Consider the following 22,912-nt stretch of genomic DNA (forward strand, 5'->3'; position numbering starts at 1 on the left):
AGACAGGCATGTACATGAATAAAAATATAGTGTCCTGTTATTAGAGACATAATAGAAAAAATACTAATTAGAAGATAATTGGTTTCTACAAATATCTTCAAATTTCTCTTCTTTTAAAACATTTAATCTCTATTGTATTTTTTCCCAAATTGCTCTTCTCGACATATTCAAGTTAATGTCCGAACTCTGAGTGCCTCCATCATTTATATATAGTCTAATTCTTCAACTTGGAACTGAGGAAAAAATTGTCTTTTACAGCAAAATGATTATAAAATTATGTGTCCTATTGAGTGTTTTTCATCTTAATATATCTTTTGATCATCATGAACAAATTGTTTTCTGTGATAAAAATATTTACTATCTTACAATAAAATAAAGTTAAAACATGTAAGTAAATGTGGCACCTTGATATTCTACTTTAGGATGTTCAGTGGTTACAATTTTTTGAAGACTTGCTTATTTGATGAAGTCAGACTTCAATAAATGATGAAATTTACTAATGTTCACCAAAAGTTTGATAATATAGGTAGATTTAATGGATGCCACACTCAAAGCTTTATAGACGTTGTGCTTAATATTTTATATACTAAGTGCTCACAAATACACTAAATGCTCACAAATCATAATTCCATCTCATTGTTCTGATTTGAATTGGCTTACCATCACTATTCTTTGTAGTGACTTTTCTGTATACCACTTTAGAGATATAATTTTCTCAAATTCCACAAAGCCACATCCATTATAAAAATTGGTGATTGGAGATTATATAATGTGCTTTATCATCTCATACATCAACATATAACATATAATATCTAATGAACAAAATAATTAATTGGAATACTAAGTATTGAAGTAACACTATCACGTAATAAATTTTTCCTTATATATTTGCGTAGTGATATAAATACCTGAGATCTAAATGAAATTTTTATTTTAAGTATTATGCCTTTTTAAGGAGACTAAAATCTTGTAAATCTTAAGCCTATGGTTATCATTTCTGATATTTTCCCCAGTTCTGCATTAGCAGGAGCAGATCTGTTTATCCATGACTATTTCTAGTGGATCTGTGACCTTTTTCTATATTTCCTCTCTCTCTTACCTCAATCATTTCCTTTCCATCCCCATGTCCATCACTCAAGTTTAAGCATTATTCTCAAATATTTATTTAAGAGCTATTGAAATGTTCTCTTATGCTTCTGAACTTTTATATAGATTTAATAATATACATTTTAATATGTAAATATTCATAAATGTTTTATTCAGAGTTCCTTTTCCAATGTTGGGATCTTCAAACCAGTTATTATTGCCTTTATTTGGTATTTAAGACCCTGAGGAAACCTTACTTGTTTTTTCTAAACCAGCCCAACTTTTACAATGAAATGGCAGTTTCTTCTTTTTGGAGGTACAACCAATCTTTATAAATTATTTCTTAGGGTCCTTCCCTTGAGTATAAGTTCTGGCAGGCAGCTCTTGTGTACTCACAGCAGCTGACCTAGCTTTTCTAGCAACTAGAGAAATAGTAATCACTTAATAAGGCTTTTTCCAGTAAGTTCACCAAAGATCAAGTCAAAGCATATGGATTAGAAGTAATATTCTAAGGCTGAATGGAAGAAAGAAGAGTTTCTTTCAGGCAGAGATTTTTTTAAAACATCAATAACATTTATTCCCTAAACTTGCTCAAGGATATTCAAGAGGAGATTTCCATGAGGCAGCTAAATATTTTGTCTGGCCAAGAGTAGTTTTATGCCTAGCTCTGAGTGGTCTTTAAAAACAAGTGGCTGAAATTTCCCCAGCAAGGGTGAAGCTACATATACAGCAAGGGCAGATTGAACTACAGATAAATGTTGCTATGCTGACACAATGTTAAAAAGAAAACAGTTTGAACCCTTTTGAATTGATACACTCTTCAGCTTGCCACAGTTCCACTACTCCCTATTGTCTACTCTCAGTCTGCTTCTCACATCTACACAACATAAAATAATAACAATCACTTAACAGTTCAGGATAGAATCATTTGAACACCAGGATTTAAGGGAATTGGACAGCTAGAGGTGGAGAGTGTGGAATCTGAGTACCTGGAGATGAAGACAGAGTAGTTTTCATAATAGACATAAATCATGCAAAGAAGGTCATGAATTTAATACCTGGTGGGTTCAGGATTATATTTGGAATCGTCTGATTCCTATTATTCTTCCATGTTTATTATGATGGTCTACCACCTAATTAAGATTCGAGTATGCCCTGGCTGGTGTGGCTCAGCAGATTGAACACCGGCCTGCGAGCCAAGTGTCGCTGGTTTGATTCCCAGTCAGGGCACATGCTTGGATTGTGGGCTGGGTCCCCAGTTGGGGGCGCGCAAGAGGCAACCACACATTGATGTTTCTCTCCTTCTCTTCCTCCCTTCCCCTCTTTCTAAAAATAAATAAATAAAATCTTTTAAAAAAAGATTTGAATATAAAGAATGTTATATTTAAGTGCAATCTGTTGATTTTCTTCATTAAAATGATGATACATGGCTTTAGTTAAAGGTCAAACAAATATTTAAAGCTGATCAATTATTCCTTTGGAGTATAAACTTTGTGTTAGCTCCATCAGCATAAGTCAGTTTGTGGGGATCTCTGAGGCTGTAAACTTTTCAAGGACTTGGATACAAGACAATTTTTCAGAAGCATTTTATAATATCTCTGCTACTCTACTGAGATCAATGCTATTTATGTTCACCTTGTGTGTATAAAAATAGTGACAGTAAGCTTTAGCTAAAGCAGTGGCTGAAGTAAGGGGTAGAATTAATGCCCCTTAGTATTGTTAATATAATGATTATGACTATAGTCTTTTAGACAAGTTTTCCCCTTGACACTTAAAAAGTGCATATATAGCTGGGCTAAATTGTTTGGTGAGCCACAACTTCCATGGAAGGATATAAGGTACAAACCCATACTAGGAATTTAAAGTGATTATTCTGGTGTTCAGTGTGCTGGTTAATGTTAGAAGTCTCTCTTCTGATTACCTGATCATGGTATCCTACAATTTTCTAATCGCGTGTTAATTATTTAAAAAACAATTCAAATACTACCTCCTCATGAAGCCTTCATTGGTTTTCCTAGGTAGCAAATAGTATTTCCTTCCTTTGGGTGTTCTAAACAACTTTTTACACATTTCTAGCTTTAATGGTATATAATACCTTACATTATAGTATTTGATACAGAGATAATCTATATTAAATGTTTAGCAATTTGAGGTAAGGATTTTACTTTCTCTCTTTAATTGTTTAGAGCCATTGTTGAGCATCATGCTTGTTAAAGTGGGTAGGTGTTTGTATTTCAACACCTAAATTACTTACACAGCATCTATGAAGATTTGTTCACCTTTCAAAGTGGAGTTCTGTTTGCGTAGTAAACAGGAAATTGCTTGCAATCATGGCGGAAATGAATATGTTGGTTTTGTTTCAAGGTGGGATGGAAACAAAGTTAAGAGAGGAATGGCAAAGCTGGCTTTGATTATGGACTACACTCGAATTAATTTTTAGTATAAACATTTTTTTCATTCATGTACCGAGGCAGGCTGCAGAAGAAAGCAGCGGCAGAGGACATTGTTTCCTCATCTCTCATCTGCCCTTCCTCGACCTTCAGTGGTCATGAGGATTGAATAATATCAAAACGGACAATGCGGCTTCCCTTTTATCTCTAACTGATTCATGCTGGGAATAAGTAGCAGAGTTAGAACATTTATTTTATATTACTGCAGGTGATATTAGGTCAGGATATTTGGTTTTCAGTCTGGACAGATCTGAAAAGCAAAGCTATTATGAATCTCCATGAAACATGAAATCAGGTTTATTCTATTACTCCATCACACCGAAGGTCTTTTTGATTCAGCATATGGTTAAGGTAAATAATAGCTGTTGAATTTTATTTCCAGTGAGGCTATAATATGAAAATGGGTATAATGTTTATAATGTTCCAATGTAAGATTTTTTAAAACTTTTTATCAGGAAAAATATTTTAAATATACAGTAGAGAAAGTGATATAATGAGTTTTCATAATTGTTTCACCTATTATTTGCTTCAGTATTTCAAGGTAAATTAGAAATACTACATTTTACTTCTATATACGTTAGGATACAACTATTTCCCCTAAATAATAACATGAAGACATACATGTATAATCACTCTATACATTGTTAAACAGAGGAAATAGTAGAGTGTGATAGTTAAGAGACTGTATTCTAGAGTGCCACTGCTGGACCTGAATCCCGCCTCTGCCATTTTCTAGCTGGATGATATTGGCCCAATTACATAACTCTCTGTGCTTCACAGTTTTGATCTGGAAAGTAAAGGTCATAGTAGTACCTATCTCATACAGTTACTATGAAAATTAAATTTGTTAATACATATAAAGTATTTAGAACATTTCCTGTCTCTTGGATGGTAATCAAGAAATGTTAAGTATATTTTTAAAAATAATGATTACTAATACTACTACAATAAATTTAAGATTGATTTGAAGTGAATTTAGCTCAAAATGGAGTGTGTTTGTGTGTGTGTGTTAACAATAACAAAAGGGTAATAGATGGAACTATTTTTCATTTTATTCTTATGAATATAATTTCAGCATTTGTGTAAAGATCTTAAGACCATGCAAAAAATAAAAATAAAAATCAGAGTAGAATCTTCAAAAAACATTTAGACTAAAATGAAATATGTCTAGATATCATTGTAGGTTTTATATATCTATATTTGAAAGAAAAATTAAATGTCAAAATAAAATGGAAAAAAGCTATTTATGTAACAATTATTTATGTAATTCCACATTTATGTTTTACTTAGTTTCGAAATTCCTTTAGGTTCTTGGCTTAATGTTTTAGAAACCTCTATCTCGGTAAGTCCTTATGTTCCCTCAAGTTCAGTGAAGTGCATTCTCAGAAGGTTTGAGCTGTGTGTCAGCAAGCTGCGCTATTAATTCCCAAAGCAAGCAAAAGGAGTGCAGATCATTACAAACTCTTATTAACCTAATTCCAAGATCTATGCTTCTGACTAAAATCCAAATGAAATAAATCTAACTTTGAATTCCCACGTCGATACATTGAGTTGATTTATTTGCTACATTTTATTTTATTGATTATGTTAAAACTTTGACCTGTCTGGGACTTTTTGCTAATTTGCTGAATTCTCTTGCATATTTATGTTGCTATTTATTTTCTTAGCAGGGTCTTGTCTACCTTAAATTTAATTCTAACATAATTTCCTAACTAAATGTCTTTTAAAAGCCCAATCTTCCATGATTTTATTTTACTTTATATAAATAAATAAATCTGGTTATAGAAGGGATATGCATCAGTGATGACGCCTATTCTAATTATTTAAAAAAAATGTATCAAAGTTTAATTTTTTTCTGACTTAAAATTTTTGTTTTTTTACTATCTTGTAGTTTGTAGCCTTTATTTAAGGCTCTGTGAATGACTGATGTTGAATGCTCAGCTAGTGATGGCATAGAGATGAACTATTAATCGCTGCTGTATAATAACTCTGGTTTAATCAGAGTTGCTTTTGTGTGCGTGCATCTAAAAGAAATGGCTTAAATATTTTGAATGATATATGTTTGGATTAGATTACGATAATAGTTATATATATACTTATTCTTTAGTAGGCAGTAAATGCTTTACAGTATATGCAATGTATCATTTAAAGTTCACACTAATCTTTTGTAACACGTACTATTATTTTAATGATTTTCAGGTAAGATAAGTAAAACTTAATGAGCTGAAAACACAACTAGGTATTTGACAGTGCAGGGAATTGAGTGCAGTGCAGTCAGTGAGGTCCACGGCAGGAGTAGTGTGTCTGCAGTGCTGTGCCGTGGTTCCCATGGGGATGGGAGAGGGCCTTGTAACGAGCTATTATAAATCAAGACTGAAGGTTAAAAGTTCTGGAGACAGTTTTGATTTAAAATTTAATTGATTTCCTACCCATTTTCTGTCCATATTTAATTGTGATATTTGGCTTATATTTTATCCAGCCAGCTTCATCCTTGTCAGTGATTTGCAGTAGGTAAAATAAAATCTCTATGATTAAAAAAATTGTTAATTTCAAACATAATATCCACTGACTGGATCCACTATTTCCAGTGATATTCACCATAGATACCTTAAAATTAATACATGCACTCCTGTGTGAAACATCAGGAGTCATTGAGATAAAAACCCTATAAAACTAATCAAAAATAAAGATGAGATTAGATTCAAAATTTTTTCTAGAAATTCTGCCTTACGCATTTGGGGGCTTTTAAAATCTTTCAGTCTATTTAGGTATTTTTTAATGCTTTCTGCATTTGGGCACATTTTTGCTTTGTAAGGATAATTTAAACATTGATTCCTGCTTTTTTTTTTTTGCATGAATAATTCTCTTGTAGATCCCACATCCAGTTCTTTCTTTCCAGAAGTAGTATATGGCATATTTATTTAGAACTCAACAAATATTCATTAAGTTTGGAAAATTCAGTGCATTATATGGGCATTATAAATTCACCCTATGTTGTACAGAGAAGGACACTGGATTCTTCTGAACAGTATCTTCAACCTTTTTTTTTTTTTTTTTTTGCTTGCACATGCATATCAATTTAAAAAATGCACTTCCTTCTATAAGAATATTTACTTATAAATTCTATATATTTACTATTGAATTAATATGTTGAAAAACCCGAAAAGAGACTTCTAAATCTTTGTTTATGAAAATTTTACAAAGCATTGGTTTAAAGTGACATAGGACATTAAAATCACTAGAAGTGTAAAGGTTTTCTTGGATGCTATTACTAAATGCCTTTATACTTATGATGACTTTATATTACCATTGGAAAAAATCTCAATAGGCCCTATGAACACATTACCAATAGTAAATATAAGTTGTATTTAAAGTAGTCTTGATAATTTTAATTTTTTGACCAATTTGCCTAATTAAAATAATGAAATCACTGTTTTTAATCTTGTAATGAGGATGAAGAAGAGCTAATGCTGGGAATAAGGAGAAACATCATCTCTGTTCAGTGCAACTTCCATTGCCAGAATTCATCTTTAATCATTAATTTGCAGATACTTTTTAAAGCTACTGCCTCATATGAAATAGGGTAAACCAGAAAAGAGAATATGTGAATTTCACATAAGGCATAGAATAGTACACTGAAAGCAATTGTACATTTGAGAAGGCAGCTGCCAGCTTGTTAGGGTGTGGGCTTTCCACTTTCTCCTGGGTGCTGGCGTGTAACAGGACTCGAAATCAGCTCTCACACGGTAAGGTGGGAGGAGGGGGAGTGCCGATGTCAGCCCCTATTGTACATATTAGCAAACTTTCTTTTTTTTTTCTTACTTCACTTGCTAGCAATAAATATGTTCTGTTTTCTTTCAACCTTGCAATGAATTCTTTTCAAGACCACTGACACATGGTGTATTTCTTGTTATTTAAGATCATCTCAAAAATAGACTTGATTATCACTCAGTGATATAACTGAAAGAATAATTCTTGTGAAATTGAGAAGAAAAGCCTAATTAAAATTTTAATTTGCATGTACCTCCAGATGATATGTTTGGTTGATATCTGTAGCTTTATGCTACAATTATATTGCTCTAAATTAAAATGTAAATTTGCAGGGGCAAAGGGGTCTGGATATCAAGAAACATTTTTTTATAAATGCTTCTTTATACCAACATTTCACCATTTAAATGTTCTTGCAGTTGTTTGACATTAAAAAATGCTTTGTAGACTATTTTCTTTAAGTTAAAGTTTATACATTTCAGAATTAGAATGTTTAGAGCTAGAAGGAAACTTATAGATCTTGTTTCCCACTGTTTCTTATTTAAGAAAAAAATATCTGAGAAGACATCACAAGGATTCGTAGAGTTGAAATGAGATCGAGATCCTACGTTCTTGACTGATGCACTCTGTCCATTTACCAAATTGCTTCCAGTGTTTTTCCTAGAAAAGAGTCTTAGTTTGGGGACCAGAAAACATGGATTCACCTTTATTTAGTCAATCAACAAGTGATATTAACAGGGCAAGCAAACACAGTGTTGAGTGATATGCTAGGTGCCAGGGTACAACTGAATGGTGTCAATGGTGTCTCTTGCCCTCAAGGAGCTTAATTTTAGTGTAGTAAGACAACCAACACGGGCCAGTAAAAAGTTAGGTAACTAGAGTAGAGTAGAGCTCTGGGCATAGTAAATAGGGTGATATTTTCATGATTCCATGAGAGATCATTTAGATGGGGAAATGTCCAAGACAGTATTTTTCAACTGAAACCTGAAGAAGAAATTGGTGCTATGAAAGTAGACCACGCAAAGGGCACAGTGAGTACAAAGCAGTCTAAATCAGAAGAGCATGAGGTGTTTAAGGAGCAGAAAAGAGGCCACTGAGGCAGGAACATAATGAGCAACAAGAAGGAGAATGGGAGATCTGGATGAGTAAGTAGTCAGACAGAAAATAGATCAGAGGGAATCTTACAAGCTTGCCATAGAGAGGTTTTCGTTTCATTGTAAGTATGGTGGGATCTTGGCATCCTGGAGTCCGGGCCTTGGACTATACCTTAGTTGTATGACATTATCTAGTCTTTGCCTTGGATGTTAAGGGAAAATAATTGCTCTTTTCATCTTGAAAAGTATTTTTTTTAATCATTTTTGTTCTGACAGTATTTTGAAAAGTGTATTTGTCTATCATACTATTTATAGTTATAATTTGCTTTTAAAATTTTAGAAATAGAATGGCCTCATTTAAGGGTTTTTCTTTTATACTATAATATATGTAATACTAGATGGTTTCCATGAAGGTGTGCTTTATTGAACTTTTAGATTATTTGAAACCATATAATGCTTTTCAAATTCAAGTCACGATTTCACAATCTCTTGGTAGAGAGAAATACCCTATCAACTTTTCCCAAAAATTTAGGTTACATATTTATTTTAAAAATGTGTATATTTTCAAATACTATATCCCTTTCCAATGCTAATGATTTGAAAATTGCAGCCCAACTCTTCTTGTCTTCATACTTACCTGTATGGTGATTCTAATGGCCCTCATTCTTACTATGTGCTAGGTCCTGGGACAGGTGATTCTTTCATCATGCAAACTCAATGTTCTCAGATAGTGTATTCCAATTTTTAAAAAATGTTATTATAATTATTACCAGCAACTTCAATATATTTTATTTGAGAATTATTTATTTTTGCTTTTAAATTTAATTTAATAAACAAGTTATTGCTGTGATCACTTCTGACTTAATTTAGTTGTTATGTGTTTCACATTCATGCTTGTCTTTGTCATATTTAGAAGATGTATATATTTTTGCTTTAATATTTCCCACAGTATTTAACTTTCTATCTTTCTTTAAGTTATTGCACAGTTTCAGCTGCTTATTGTTCCCCTTTATCCCCATTACTAGTAGAACAATACATGGAGGCTTACTAGTGAATCTAATCCTTAGGAACTAGAATTATTTCTGCAATTTTCTTTTGATCACTAATGTTATTAATTTACCTTTCACGTTAACTGTAAAACATGCTTAATATGTTAAATAAATTGCCTCTAAAGAATTAATTCTATCATTTTTCCACAAAGTGTATCTAAAGAGTTATACCATTTTAATTACCTGAAGAACTGAAGAAATATTCTGAATTAATTTAAAAAATTGATTTCTTTATCAAACATGCTTAGCTAAACTCATGTTTTGTAACAATAATGTGTGTTAAGTTCATAATTTAAGATTTTCTTATTGTTGTTATAATTTAGTAATGCAAAAGTACAATTAGTTAAGTCCTTAGCGTATAATTTATTTAGTATCACCCGACTCATATTTTCCTTCTAATTCTCTTCATCTGCTCAATACTTCTGAGTCATATCATTGTAAAGAGAAAATAGCAACTTAAACTAATTAACTCAGGTGACTCAACAGTGTTCTCATTGCCGTTGTATAAGATAACTGGATCCATTATTTAATATCCCAGCTTGGCCTACAACCTAACCAGAACAACTATGGCTGGATGAAGGCTCAGTAGCTTTTTACATCTATCCATTATTCATTAATTGGGCATGGCCAGCTGCAGCTGCTTTGGTGACTTTCCATTTCTAATTGATACAAGTAATTTAGTAAAAAGGGGGCTTTTCTCTGTAGGAATCAGAACTGGAACCAGCCTTAACTAATGGAGCATCACAGAAAGCTTAGATTCCAGTGAGGAACTAGTGGTTACAGAGGCAACATAACTTTTTAATTCATAGAGTGATGGCAAGGTTCTGATGTAAATAATTTGTAATCATTGTAAAAAAGAAAATGATGTTTTAGAGGTGGAAATTTTAAAATGCACACACATATGTACTGTAGAATTGTATTCAGAGCTATGGCCTCTAGTTATTGAAGAATTTGGCTCATTTCACAAGAGCTCATTTATTTAACTTCATTAGTGAGATAGAAGTACCAATTTTAATACTTCCATTGAAGGTCTCAGTGACCCATTCTTGTTTAGTGTCAGCTAATTTCCTCATAGATTTGTGGGTCACAAAAATAATAGAGAGCAAGGTGAGATAAACCCAGCCACAGTATGATGGTGAGTCAAGTTTCTCAGTGAGCACGTTTAATCTGAATTGTACAATGTGATTAAACTAGTTTTGATTGAAATTTAAGTAAAATATATAAACTTCTAATTTCTGAACATTTTACTTTCCATAGAAATCATTTCAAGTTAATAACATGAAAAAGTAAAATATTAAAAACATGTTTTTATAGATTTAAATAATAAGTGTTTACTTTGAGATAACTATATTAAATATGCAAGAGCCTTTTCTCTGTCACAGACTTGTCATTGTGATTTTCCAAATTAAATTTGCTAATATGTATTGCTTGTAAAATTGAATGACCTATCCATCCAACATTGGCCAGTACCTCTGTCTCTGAGTGATCTAATCTATTATTTAATAACTGAAATTATATTGAGACGAACAGTCTGAGAAACAGTCTTCTCATGTTTCACTTATGTGTTTTACCAAATGCACTTGAATACTTTTGAGAATCAATCTGCTCAGTCTCTTTGTACACATTTATATAGGGTGGTCTGGAGAGTTCAGAAGAGATATTGTGGGGAAAGATGATAAAAAGGAATATAACTTAAACAAGAAAATCTTAATTCTAGGGGAAGCATTTATTTTAAAGTTCTAATTTATACATTAAATGATGTATGATAAGTAGCTTTTCCCCAAATTCCTTTTATCAATCAATTCCTTTGTGTCCATATATCCTGTGTTTTAATAATACTATATAATGACATAACATATTAATATAGGTAAAGTAATGGATTATAATAGCATCAGAAACAATAATTCTATAAGTTTAAGAAAATAAGTGATTTACATTTAAAATTCTGATATTTTCATGAAATTATTTTAATTTACAGAGACTGTATATAAAATGGAGGACCATGGAGAATAACCGTATTAGTTTTTCTTAATATATTTAACAGCTGCACTTTTAAACCAGTCTTTTTAAAAATTACTTTAAAGTATATTTTATTGATTATGCTGTTACAGTTGTCCCTGTTTTTCCCTTTTCCACCCTCTGCCCAGTATCTGCCTTCCTTCCAGCAATTCCCTCCCCCTTAGTTCATGTCCATGGGTCATGCATGTAAGTTCTTTGGCTTCACCCTTTCCTATACTATTTTTAACATCCTCCTGTCTATTTTGTTGCTACCAATTATGCTTCTTAATCCCTGCACTATTTCCCTCTTTCTTCTCCTTTCCTCTGCTAGATTATACACTCTCTAAATGATCTCCATCCCTATGATTCTGTTTCTATTTTGGTTGTTTGCTGAGTTTGTTTTTGTTATTGTTTTTATTTTTTAGATTTAGTTGTTGATAGTTGTGAGTTGTTCTTTTTTTTTTTTTTTTTCATTTTAATGCTCATAGTTTTGATCTTCTTTTTCTTAAACAAGTCCCTTTAACATTTAATTTAATAATGGCTTAGTGATGATGAACTCCTTTAGCTTTACCTTGTCTGGGAAGCACTTCATCTGCCTGTCCATTCTAAATGATAGCTTTGCTGGATAGAGTAATCTTGGTTGTAGGTCCTTGCTTTTCATCACACAAATACTTATTGCCAGCACCTTCTTGCCTGCAAAATTTCTTTTGAGAAATCAGGTAACCCTCTTCTTTTCTCTTGCTACTTTTAAGATTCTCTCTTTATTTTTAACCTTTGGCACTTTAATTATGATGCATCTTGGTGTGGTCCTCTTTGGGTCTAGCTTGTTTGGGGCTCTCTGTGCTTCCTGGTCTTGTATGTTTATTTCCTTCGTCAAATTAGGGAAGTTTTCTTTCATTATTTTTTAAAATAATTTTTCAAATAATTTTTCAATGTCTTTCTTGCTCTTCCTCTTCTCCTTCTGGAACCCCTGTGATTTGGATGTTGGCATGTTTAAAGTAGTCCCAGAGTCTCCTAATCCTCTCCTCATTTTTTTTTTTTTTTCATTTCTTGTCTTTCTTTCTCTTTCAGATGAATGTTTATTTCTTCCTTTTGTCCCAAATCATTGATTTGAACCCCAGCTTCCTTCTCATCTCTGTTGGTTCCCTGTATATTTTTCTTTATTTCACTTTGTGTAACCTTCACTTCTTTCTTTCATGGCCATACTCAGTCATTTCTCTGAGCATCCTGATCACCAGTGTTTTGAACTCTTCATCTAATAGGTAGGCTATCTCCCTTTCATTTAGTTCTTTTTCTTGGGTTGTGTTCTGTTCTTTCATTTGGGCCATATATTTTTTTCCCCTCAATTTGGCAGCCTCCCTGTGTTGTTTCTGTGTATTAGGTAGAGCTGCTGTGACTTTATGCCCTGGTAGTATGGCCTAATGTAGTAGGTGTCATGTAGGATCCAGTGGCACAGCCTCTCCTATCACCCAACCTGGGTACTTAAGATGCACCCTTCATGTGGGTTGAGTGCACCCCACTCTTGTAGTTGAGCCTTGGTTGCTGTTGGCGGATCAATGTCAGAGATTTACCCAAGCCAGTCAGCTGCACGGACTGGCTTTAACCACTGATCACCAATCTCCGCCTGCTGTGGAGGATAAGCTATGTGGGGAAAGGGTGGTGTTGCCCCGATGTGGTGTCTAGCTGCCCACTGGGTGTGCAGGCCCTGGGGTTTTCCAGGTGGTACAGGCCAAGGTCAGTTCCCACCTGTGTTTTGCCTGGGGCCACCCTGCCTAAGCTGTAAAGCAGTCTGAGATGGCTGCTACTTGTTGGGCTTGGAGATTCCCAGGTGAAGCCAAGTTGTGAATCTAAGCTGGCTGCTGGTAGGGTTGGGTCTTGAACTCACTCAGGCCAACTGTTGCTTGTTTGATAGGGTTTAGGAAGTTGTGAAGCATGAGGCAAGACCAGCATTCATATGGAAAGACAGCTTCGGTGGGTCTGTAAATTGCGTGGCACAGATTTCTCTGGGGATCTCCAAGGTGGGTCAAGAAGTGTTAGCCAGGTTGATGGAGTCTCAGATATGGCACCAGCTTGCTTATGGCTCTGTGCTGGGAGGGTTTAGCAAAGAAACAATGGCCTGTGCTCACCATATTGCCAGACACTTCAGTTTCTCCCTGTATGCCACTGGTGCCTTTCAAGCTGCTACCCCAGTGCTGGAGCTCAGAGGGAGTGAATCTGAGTAGTTGAGTCCATGTGTGGGTTCTGTAAGAGGAACTGCTTGGAGCTCCAGCATCTTCTTCCACTGACTCAAACCCCAGTGGTTTTTGCAGCCAGAACCTGTGGGGACTAATCTTCCTGGCAGTAGAACCCTGGGCTGAGGAGGCCTGGTATGGGGTTGGGATTCCTTACTCCCAAGATTATCCCTCCCGAATTTTTATCCACCACACGTGGGTGAGGGACTAGCCAGGTCCGTGTCTGCATCCTTCCTACCTGTCTTGATGGATGTGGTTTCTTTAATTCCATAGTTGTCAGACTTCCATTCAACTTGATTTCTGATGGTCCTGAGTGATGGTTGTTCTGTATTTTAATTGTAATTTTGATGTGGCTGTGCGAAGAGGTGAGCCATGTCTGCCTACACTGCCATCTTCACCAGATTCCCTAAAACTAGTCTTGATACGAGATTATACAAGTTAAGAAGTACATTATTTTAATATTATTTCTAAAAGCCCTTCCTATGGTGATTTAAAAGTGAAAAAAACTCAATAAAATACATTGAAATAAGTATTTTTAAAATTGTAATTTTTAGGCATGAGAGGATCCAGAGAAAATATAAGCAACTTTCATCAAAGTAAGATAATCATATAATGTTTAATAGAACTCCAGAAAGGACTTTAAAAAATTAATATTTTTCTGTTGAAAATATAATGCATTCTTCTTGTATTATGGTAAAAATCAAAAGCACACAAATAGTTATATCTCATAACTACAAAACATACTATTTACTATGTACTCACTTATGCATATATTCCTTTACCTGTTTTTCTTCTCAAGATAAATAAGCCCTTTTTTATTTTTGCTTAACATTTGCTATTTAAAGTTTGAATAATTTTATACAAATATAGCAGATATGTATATTCTCAATATCGTCGTCGTCGGCAGCCGTCCGTCTCGAGAGACGATGGTGTAGCTTCTTAAGAGTCTTTCTGCACCGCCGAGAATGGCTGTGCAGTCCGACTCGGGAGTGACACGGTATCTGTCTCCTCCCGTGTTGAATCGACATCTTACGATGACGCTGGAGTGTCCTCTCCAGTGAAGCTGAAGCTACAGAGCCTGGGCAGGGTGATATGGAGGGTCTGCTGTTGCCCATGCAGCAGACCCCCCCCTCTCTTCGCAGCTGAAGGGTCCAAGGGAAAGACGGAGTCAATACAGCTTGGCTTCAGGTGCGCCGCAGGAGTTGCCGGTGTTGCCTTAGGGACTCCGGCTCCGGATTTTCTGTCAGGGTTTACTCCCTTAGCCTTTCCCCTGAAGAGGTATGCCGCAAGGCAGCGGAGGTTTTTTGGAGTCAGAGTTTTCCTTCTCTGATTCTCAATATCACTCTGTCATTATTGTGACCATTTTACTATTGTTGGACATTTAATTTGTTTCCAGATTTAGGTATTAAGTGGCACTTCTATAAAAGTTAATATCAATAAATTCTTCTCTTTACCAACTAAATATTTTTTGAGTAAGTGAATGAATGAAATATTTGCACATTTCCACATATTCCTAACCCTAATTCATATGTTTAGTTCACTGTCTTTCTGTTGGTCAGTCTATTACCATCTAATTTTTCTACTTTTCATCTATTTACAATTTGCTAGAAATAGATGTGAATTGGATTTCTGGAAAAGATGTGCTTACAGAAATGTGTTATTTTCTAAAATTATAGAAATGGAACTATATTTTCTATAAAAATAACTTCATAGATTGTTTAGTTTGAGGGTTCTTAAGATAGGAGTGAATATTCCAATCAACTGAGAGATTCTTTCAAAAGACATTCTCCACCTTGTGATACACTGCTCTATTGGTGGGAGAGGCGGCTCCCAGGTCATTCTCATTGTTTCAAGGGTCAGGATCACCCTGTAGTCAAAAAACAGGTACCCAGAGAACAATTAACTGACCCAAGAAAAAGTTGTTTTTAATGCAACGGAGTAGAACCACATTTCCTGACATCTACACTTTCCACTATGCCTTTTCACAACATTTTGTAAGTACCATCATGTTCTTTGTAATAGATGTTATCTTTTGAAAAAAGTGTCAAAGTTGTATAAGTTTGAGAACACTGTGTTAAACAGTTTTTAGAGTGAAGCTTATTTCAGAGCCTTTGATATGCCAATGTGCTTTCTTATATTCTCTTAGTAGAAGAATATAACAGGCAGCATTTTCCCAATTTATTTCAGGATGGAGCTAACCCCTAGGGTGCAATAAGGGACTGTTGTCTTTTGAAGTATCATTTGACAGATATTACTTGCCATATTACCATGTGCATGTGTGGTTGTACTAAAACTGTCTTATACATGGAGGGTGAGAAGTTTAGTACCTATTCAAATGCTTACTACTAATCAATACCATTTTTTTTTCATGAGTAGTTCTACTAAATAAAAATGTATGCCTAATTTAAACCATGGATGGTTTAAAACTCTCTGCTTCCAATTTTAGTGTTTATCAGAATCACCTGTAGGATCTGTTAAACTACAGATTGTTCAGCTCTCCACCCCCAACCCTGACCATGGTCTTTCTGATTGACTATGTCCTGAGTGGGGCCTGAGAGCCTGCATTCTAAAGTTTCTGCAGATGCTGATGCTGCTTCTCCAAGGACCACACTTTGAGAAACCACTGCTTTAAAAGAAATGTTGAGGCTTTTCATTAATTCTGAATGTTTGCAGCTGAGAATAATGATATCTATTAGTTGGAACTTTTTATATCCATGTTATTAATGAAAATAGTTTGGCTTAACATGCCTTTCTCTTATTCCAGTCAGTAGTGCCCAGGAATAGACGACCATAGAATAGAGGGTGAATTTTAAAGTGTATTAAAATTCAGTTGAACTCAAGACAAAATCCCAGTTATCATTTTCATTCTTTCCTTTATTAACAATTGTAATCAAGGCACGTGTAGTAGGTTAAGCATTGATTTTTGCTCTACAGTTTCTCTTCCTTGTAATCTTCACTTCTTTCTTGTCCTTCACATTACACTTAATATGTTTTAGATGAGTATAATTTGTGATTTTTCACAGATATGTTGCTAAATTTTAGACATTCAACACTACTGTTTTGTTATTTTGCATATTCAGTTTGTTAATGGAGGAAAAATGATACCTTTGTGGTTTTCATATAAATAAAAAATGATCTCTTTTCAAATATTTTTATCAATGACAACTGTTACACTTCAAATCACACATACATGTATGTGCACACTCAGAGTCCTAATGAAACCACAGATTTCACAATATAGTTCTCTCCCTTATGTAGAGTATATTTTCATATTTCTTTCCTTCATGTTCCATTTAAAAATGATTTGGTCAGGAAATATTAAATTGATTTTATTACCTAATGATTGGTCAGACCTATAGCTTTAGAAGCCATTGCTAAAGAAATAAACCCTGTTGCTCATATTCGCATCTAAATATTTCTGTCTTGCAGTTCTCTAGAGAAAAAAATACATATGTGTGTGTGTTTGTGTGTAGAAAGGTGTTAAAATACCTCAAGATACTAATGTGTTATCTGACCATATGAATTTTCAGAGCCATGTGGAAAGTCAAACACTATCACTTCTTTATAGACCTGCTGACTTTATGTTGCTGCACATTCTCCCAGACTCCTTGTGAAACTGGTTGTCCACTTAAGTCTTTTCTGTTATTTATCATTTGCATTACTACAGTGTGCTGCCAAAATAGTCAAATGTTGTCATTTTCTTTTAGTTTTGTTTTGAGGAGGTTACCTTGGGAATATGGAGAACATTAGTCTCTAAAATGAATGAGTTGGTAATGTAGGTCTGAATTTAATGACAGAAAGTAGTTAGGGAAGAGTTAAAATAGCTATATTTGAACTGAAAAAAAATTAAGTTTAACATAATTAGCCAAAAACAATTGATCTAGAGATGCATTTTGAATAAATGGATGAGATTCTTAGGATGTATCTTGCTGGAGGAGGGCAACAGGTAATTCAGTATCAAAGGCATAGTTCAAAGAAACAAAATGAATCTTCAACCTTAAAATCCTGTGGGATTTTTCTGAACCATTATTGATTGGATCTTGGCTCCTACCTTGGGAGACATATTGTTCAATTTAGGATTTAATTGTACTTAGAGTTAATAGATCTGTTCTAGTATATACTCTTTTTTTAAACAATATGCCATTCACCTGGGAAACATGCAAAGGTCAAGGAGGCCAGGCATAAAATAATCTTTTCTTGCTATCTTTTTGCAGTCATGAGCACCATTAGTTGTCAAACCCAGCATTATCCTCTACTGCATAATATAAATTTGGTAACATAAAACTAAAATTTCATCCAAGGGGATAGTTTTAATTTGCTTGTATGTAAAGACCCCTATCCTGAAATCTATGTGATCTCTATTAACCAATGTCACCCCAATAAATTTAATAAAAATAACAAGAAAAAAATGAGGACACTTATCCCGTTCTTTAAATATACATTTTAATAAGTGCTGGATGTTGGAAAGCTGTGGTTGTGACAGGATGTCCCTGAGGAGTGACTCCACCATTGAAGAAATAAGGAGAGAAGTTAGGTTAGAGTATGAATAAATCTGTTGCCATCATGGTACTATATTTTAAAGTGTTCCTTTAGTTCCTTTTTTGAAGAATATGCATTTGGCAAATGACGTGAATGTGAGAATATCTATGTTACATGAGTTTTAACGTTCTCTTTGTTGTCCATCTTTTCCTATAAAGCCTGAAAAAAATGACAGTGAGCCGGGCAGCCAGAGGATAAAACCCGTGTTTATTGAGGACGCTAATTTTGGGCGACAGGTATCCTATCAGCATGCAGCAGTCCATATTCCCACCGACATCTATGAGGGCTGTAAGTAAAAGAATGTGAACTGTTCAAATGCTTTGTTCCTAGCTATCTTATGGGTGCCGTTTCTGTTTCAAAAAAGGAGCTAATGGGATACTGTTGTTTACATGTCATTTAAGAGTCTGTGGTAAACTGTGATTTGTGCAAAAGAAGAAACTTGATTTTCATGAGCTATTTATGTTCCAGATGGCCTCACTAGATAGATGTTTGTAGGAGAGTCTGCATCCGTGAAGCTGTTCTTCTACTCTATTGTTCAGTAAATAATTCTGCCTTCCCAGTTGACATCAAAAACTTAATGATTAAGAGATATATTCTTTAAAAATCAAAACTATGTAGCACAAGTGAGGACATGCAGATATTCTTACACAAACATACAAATTGGTAAAAGAAGAGAGATGCACATATATTTTAGACTCTCCAGTTCTTACCACAGCCTATCAGGCTTTTCAGTCTCTCACTCTGTTTCTCTGTCTTACCTTAGGAAAGAGGTCAGAGATACCTTCCTCTCAATATATTGTGGGCTCAAGATAAAAAGAAGTGTTGGGGAAAGGAATAAACAACAGATCTAAGGGAGCAGAAAGCCACTAACTGGACGGTTTGATTGAGAAGGCTTCACTGTGAGGAGGAGGGGAGGGGAGTGAGTTGTTCAGGAAGACACAGGGGAGGAAGCTGTGTCGGTGATGGGGGGGGGGGGGTTCGTCTCTGAAACATCTGAATCTCATTAAGGGAGAGCCAGACAATTCTAACCAGGAGCACAGCCCAGTCATCTACCAGGACTAGCTGTGACTCAGGAAGCAGGGTCTTTGTTCTATCCATAGCTCTGCTTTCCATGTTATTTATTCTCCAGCCCGCTTACTTCCATCCCCCTCATACCTGGCCTCCTCACATACAGTTGTAAGGAGAAAGAATCAGTTGACATTTTTTAAAGTATGTTTCTTGCCTTTCCCTTAATTAGAAAGCCTCTGGGGTGTATTGGGTATCCAGAGTGTATCCAGGGCTGCAGAGTTCTGGAGCCAGATGGCCTGAATTCAAATCAGAATTTTAGCAATATTGTTTTCTTAGGGACATCCTTTTACATTCTGGGCAAGCATTTTTTCACCTGTAAAATGGGGGTGAGATTACTAACCCAAAAATGCATTTGAGGATTAAGTAAGTTAATATATTTATTTAATATATTTAAGATTGCATTACGACGCTGATATTGTTACTATTAATTACAATTAAAGTTTATTTAGACACAAGATTAAGCATAGGAACTAATATTACAAACTAACTTTTGTATTTTTTGGATTCATTGTGAGATTTTTGTTATTGTTTAAAGGGGAATTTTAGTTATGTTTCTTTGCATAACATAAATTTCGCTTGTTAAAATATTTTTCTTTTTTTTAATGTAAAAAGTGCATATTGTTTTCTTTCTATCAATTCCTTTAAGATATTAAATATGTGCTATTTCTTTATGTGTAATAGATGTAAAATGGTCTATCTAGGTAGTTTTTGGGGTGCCATGAGAATTAAATATAATCTGACTTCTTTACAATCCAATTTGCCCTATTAATTGTAAATCATTTTAGAAATTACCTGAATTTAGATTCAAGTTATTTTTAAACTCTGGCCATGTTGTTTTTTATTGAAGAATTATTTGATATTTGGAATGATATTTTTTAACTAGTATAGAAAATATTTAGACAATACTGACATCTGTGGTCATGTTTTTTACTTAAAAAATATTTCATGCACCTTATTTTGTTTTGAATTTTTAGCACCTATTGTTTTCTGGGTATGTCCACAAGGTAATAATGTTATTACTCTAAAAGTATGTTTTTCTATTTACATTACAAGAACAGACTGGATGAATGGATATAGAAATTTTGAGTCAAAACAATTCTTTTGCCGATACTCTGTGGATAGCATGTCTGTTTTCCAGCTTGTATTACTATGTTGAACAAAGTTAAATCCAACCTGAATGTTTTTGTTGTGTTGGAAAGCTTTTATGATTGTGTTTCTGTTTTATTGCCTCTTTTAAGTTGATGGTTGTTTTTGCCTCTGCACTGTTTTCCTCTCCTCTCCCTTTCTCATTTCCCCCCTACCCACAGTTCCATTCTTTGCAGGTTGTGGGCATCCTTCCCTAGTGGAACTGGAGAAGAGGAAAGCTCGAGTTTCCTTTCTTGGAAGTGTAGCACCAGACACACCCCTTTAGCCCTCTCATGGTGCACAGGCTCAGCTGCCCCTTCTCCAATGTTCTATCCTCACTCCAGTTCCCTCCCTTCAGAAATACAAAATATTTAGTGAGGCTGTTCACACACTTCCATTTATATTCATGAAAGCAGCAGTTTCTTTGCTGCTCTAAGGTGAATTTCCTTGAAGTTCAGTCAGGCCAGTAGTAATTATCCATAAATCCTCAAATTTTCTATTAAATTCTCAATGAAAGATGTCAGAACTACTTCACACATTCTTCTTCTAAAAGCCATGTATCACGGTGCTAAAATATTTAATATTGCATACATATTTAATATAGAAAGTGACAATCTCCCACAATAGCTCCTCCTAGAGCTAATCATGGTCAATAGTTTGAGGCATATACCTATGGAATTTTTTTTCTTATGTGCAGACACTAACTAATGAAATAACACAAATGGTATTTTTCATACTGTTCTTCAGCTGCTTTTTTCCTCCAATTTATAGTAGAGAAATATTTTTGTTAAACTATTAAAAGGTTGAAAATAGACAAGAATAAAATTTTGCTTCAAGAGTAGGTTACGCAGAGAATATAAAAACCAAATTACTTTGCTTAATTTTTTAATGAAATACTATTTGAGACAAAAATGAGTGAAAAATATATTTCTTTTTTGTTTCATGGATAACTATAACCCAAACTAATTAGAACATAATTTACCAGACTGGTAAATTACCTTGTGCATACATTTTTACAAATACCAAAGGTCAATAGACACTATAATCCCATTGACCTGATTAATAATATTAATAACCATTTATTGAGTTTACTAGATGCTTGAATTCATGCTAAGCTTTCTTAATGTAATATTTTATTTATTTGCTATAACTTTATTAAAATAATTTTGAAAAAGGGGAAACTGAAGTGGTTTGGCGGTGATGAACTCCATTAGCTTTTTCTTGTCTGGGAAGTTTTTATCTCTCCTTTGATTCTAAACGATAGCTTTGCTTGGTAGAGCAATCTTGGTTGGAGGTCCTCTCTTTTCATCACTTTGCATACTTCTTGTCCATCCTTCATCCTGCAAAGTTTCTGTTTGGAAATCAGCTGACTGCCTTATGGAAACTCCTTTGCAGATAAGTAACAGCTTTTCTCTTGCTTCTTTTAAGATTTAAGATTCTGTTCTTGTTGTTAACCTTTGGCATTATAATAATGATGTGTTGGTGTGGTCCTTTTTGGGTTTGTCTTGTCTGGAACACTGCCTGTTGTGTCTATCTTTCACCAAGTTGGAGAAGTCTTCTGCTATTTTTTTTCAAAGAGGTTTTCAATTTCTTGCATTTCCTCTTCTCCTTCCAGCACCCCACCCCCACCCCCTGCCACGATGTAAATGTTGGTATGCTTGAAGTTGTTCCATAGACTTCTTACTCTGTCCTCATTTAAAATTTTTTAAATTATAGTTTAGTTTTTTGCTGCCAGGAAAGCAGCCTGAGGCCTTGGGAGCAGACTGGGAGGTATGGGAGGAGTCTGCACCGCAGTCACACCCATGCCAGAGCCAGCAGCCCTTCCATCTCCACAATAGGCCACTTTTTTATTTTTTATTTTTATTTTTTGGTGGTTTGAAATAGTCTTTATTTTGTAAACATCTGTGTTTAAAATAGATGAACCCTGCTCACAATTTATATACTGGACCCAAGACACAGTACACAAAATTCAGCCATCACAGGGAGATGGTGGGAGCTCAGGAGCAGGTGGAGGGCCTGGGGCTGGGCTGAGTCTCCGGACAGCAGATGCAGAGGTGGTGAGGAGTAAACAGGCAGGAGCACCTGCTCAACATCCAGCGCCTAATGCCAGACCACAGGCCACCTCCCAGACAGCGGAAGTTAGGGGTGAGGGGCTGGCTCTGGCATCTGATGAGGGTTGCTGCACCCTAACATCCCAACCCTCCTCTGGCTCCCTCACCCTCCCCAGCTGTCGTCCTAGAATGGGACTCATCAGGCCATAGTTTTTGCTATTCCAATTGGGTGTTTTCTGCTACCTTGTATTCTAAATCACTGTTTTTATTTTTGGGTTTATCTACTCTACTTTGATTCCTTGTATATTGTTCTTCATTTCAGTTAGTGTATCCTTCACTTCTGACTGGTCTTTTTTTATGTTGTTGAGGTCCTCCTTAAGTTCATTGATCATCCTTATAACAAATGTTTTGAACTCTTCATCTAGTAGATTGCTTGTCTCCATTTTGTTTAGT

The 22,912-nt window shown here is 34.8% G+C and overlaps 1 protein-coding gene across 4 annotated transcripts in view; it reads left to right on the forward strand.

Annotated features, from left to right (window-relative positions):
• The window catches only part of CACNA2D1 (calcium voltage-gated channel auxiliary subunit alpha2delta 1), a 471,141-nt gene that overhangs the window by 275,698 nt on the left and 172,531 nt on the right, over positions 1-22,912 (forward strand). For all 4 annotated transcript variants that reach the window (XM_090287282.1, XM_090287283.1, XM_090287284.1 and 1 more), the window contains exon 6: positions 18,374-18,503. In XM_090287282.1, the coding sequence (XP_090143408.1) occupies positions 18,374-18,503 (130 nt within the window). The remainder of the gene's footprint in view (positions 1-18,373; positions 18,504-22,912) is intronic.

Source organism: Furipterus horrens, unplaced genomic scaffold (assembly GCF_987537825.1).
Source record: "Furipterus horrens unplaced genomic scaffold, mFurHor1.1.pri manual_scaffold_9, whole genome shotgun sequence".
Taxonomy (NCBI): domain Eukaryota; kingdom Metazoa; phylum Chordata; class Mammalia; order Chiroptera; family Furipteridae; genus Furipterus; species Furipterus horrens.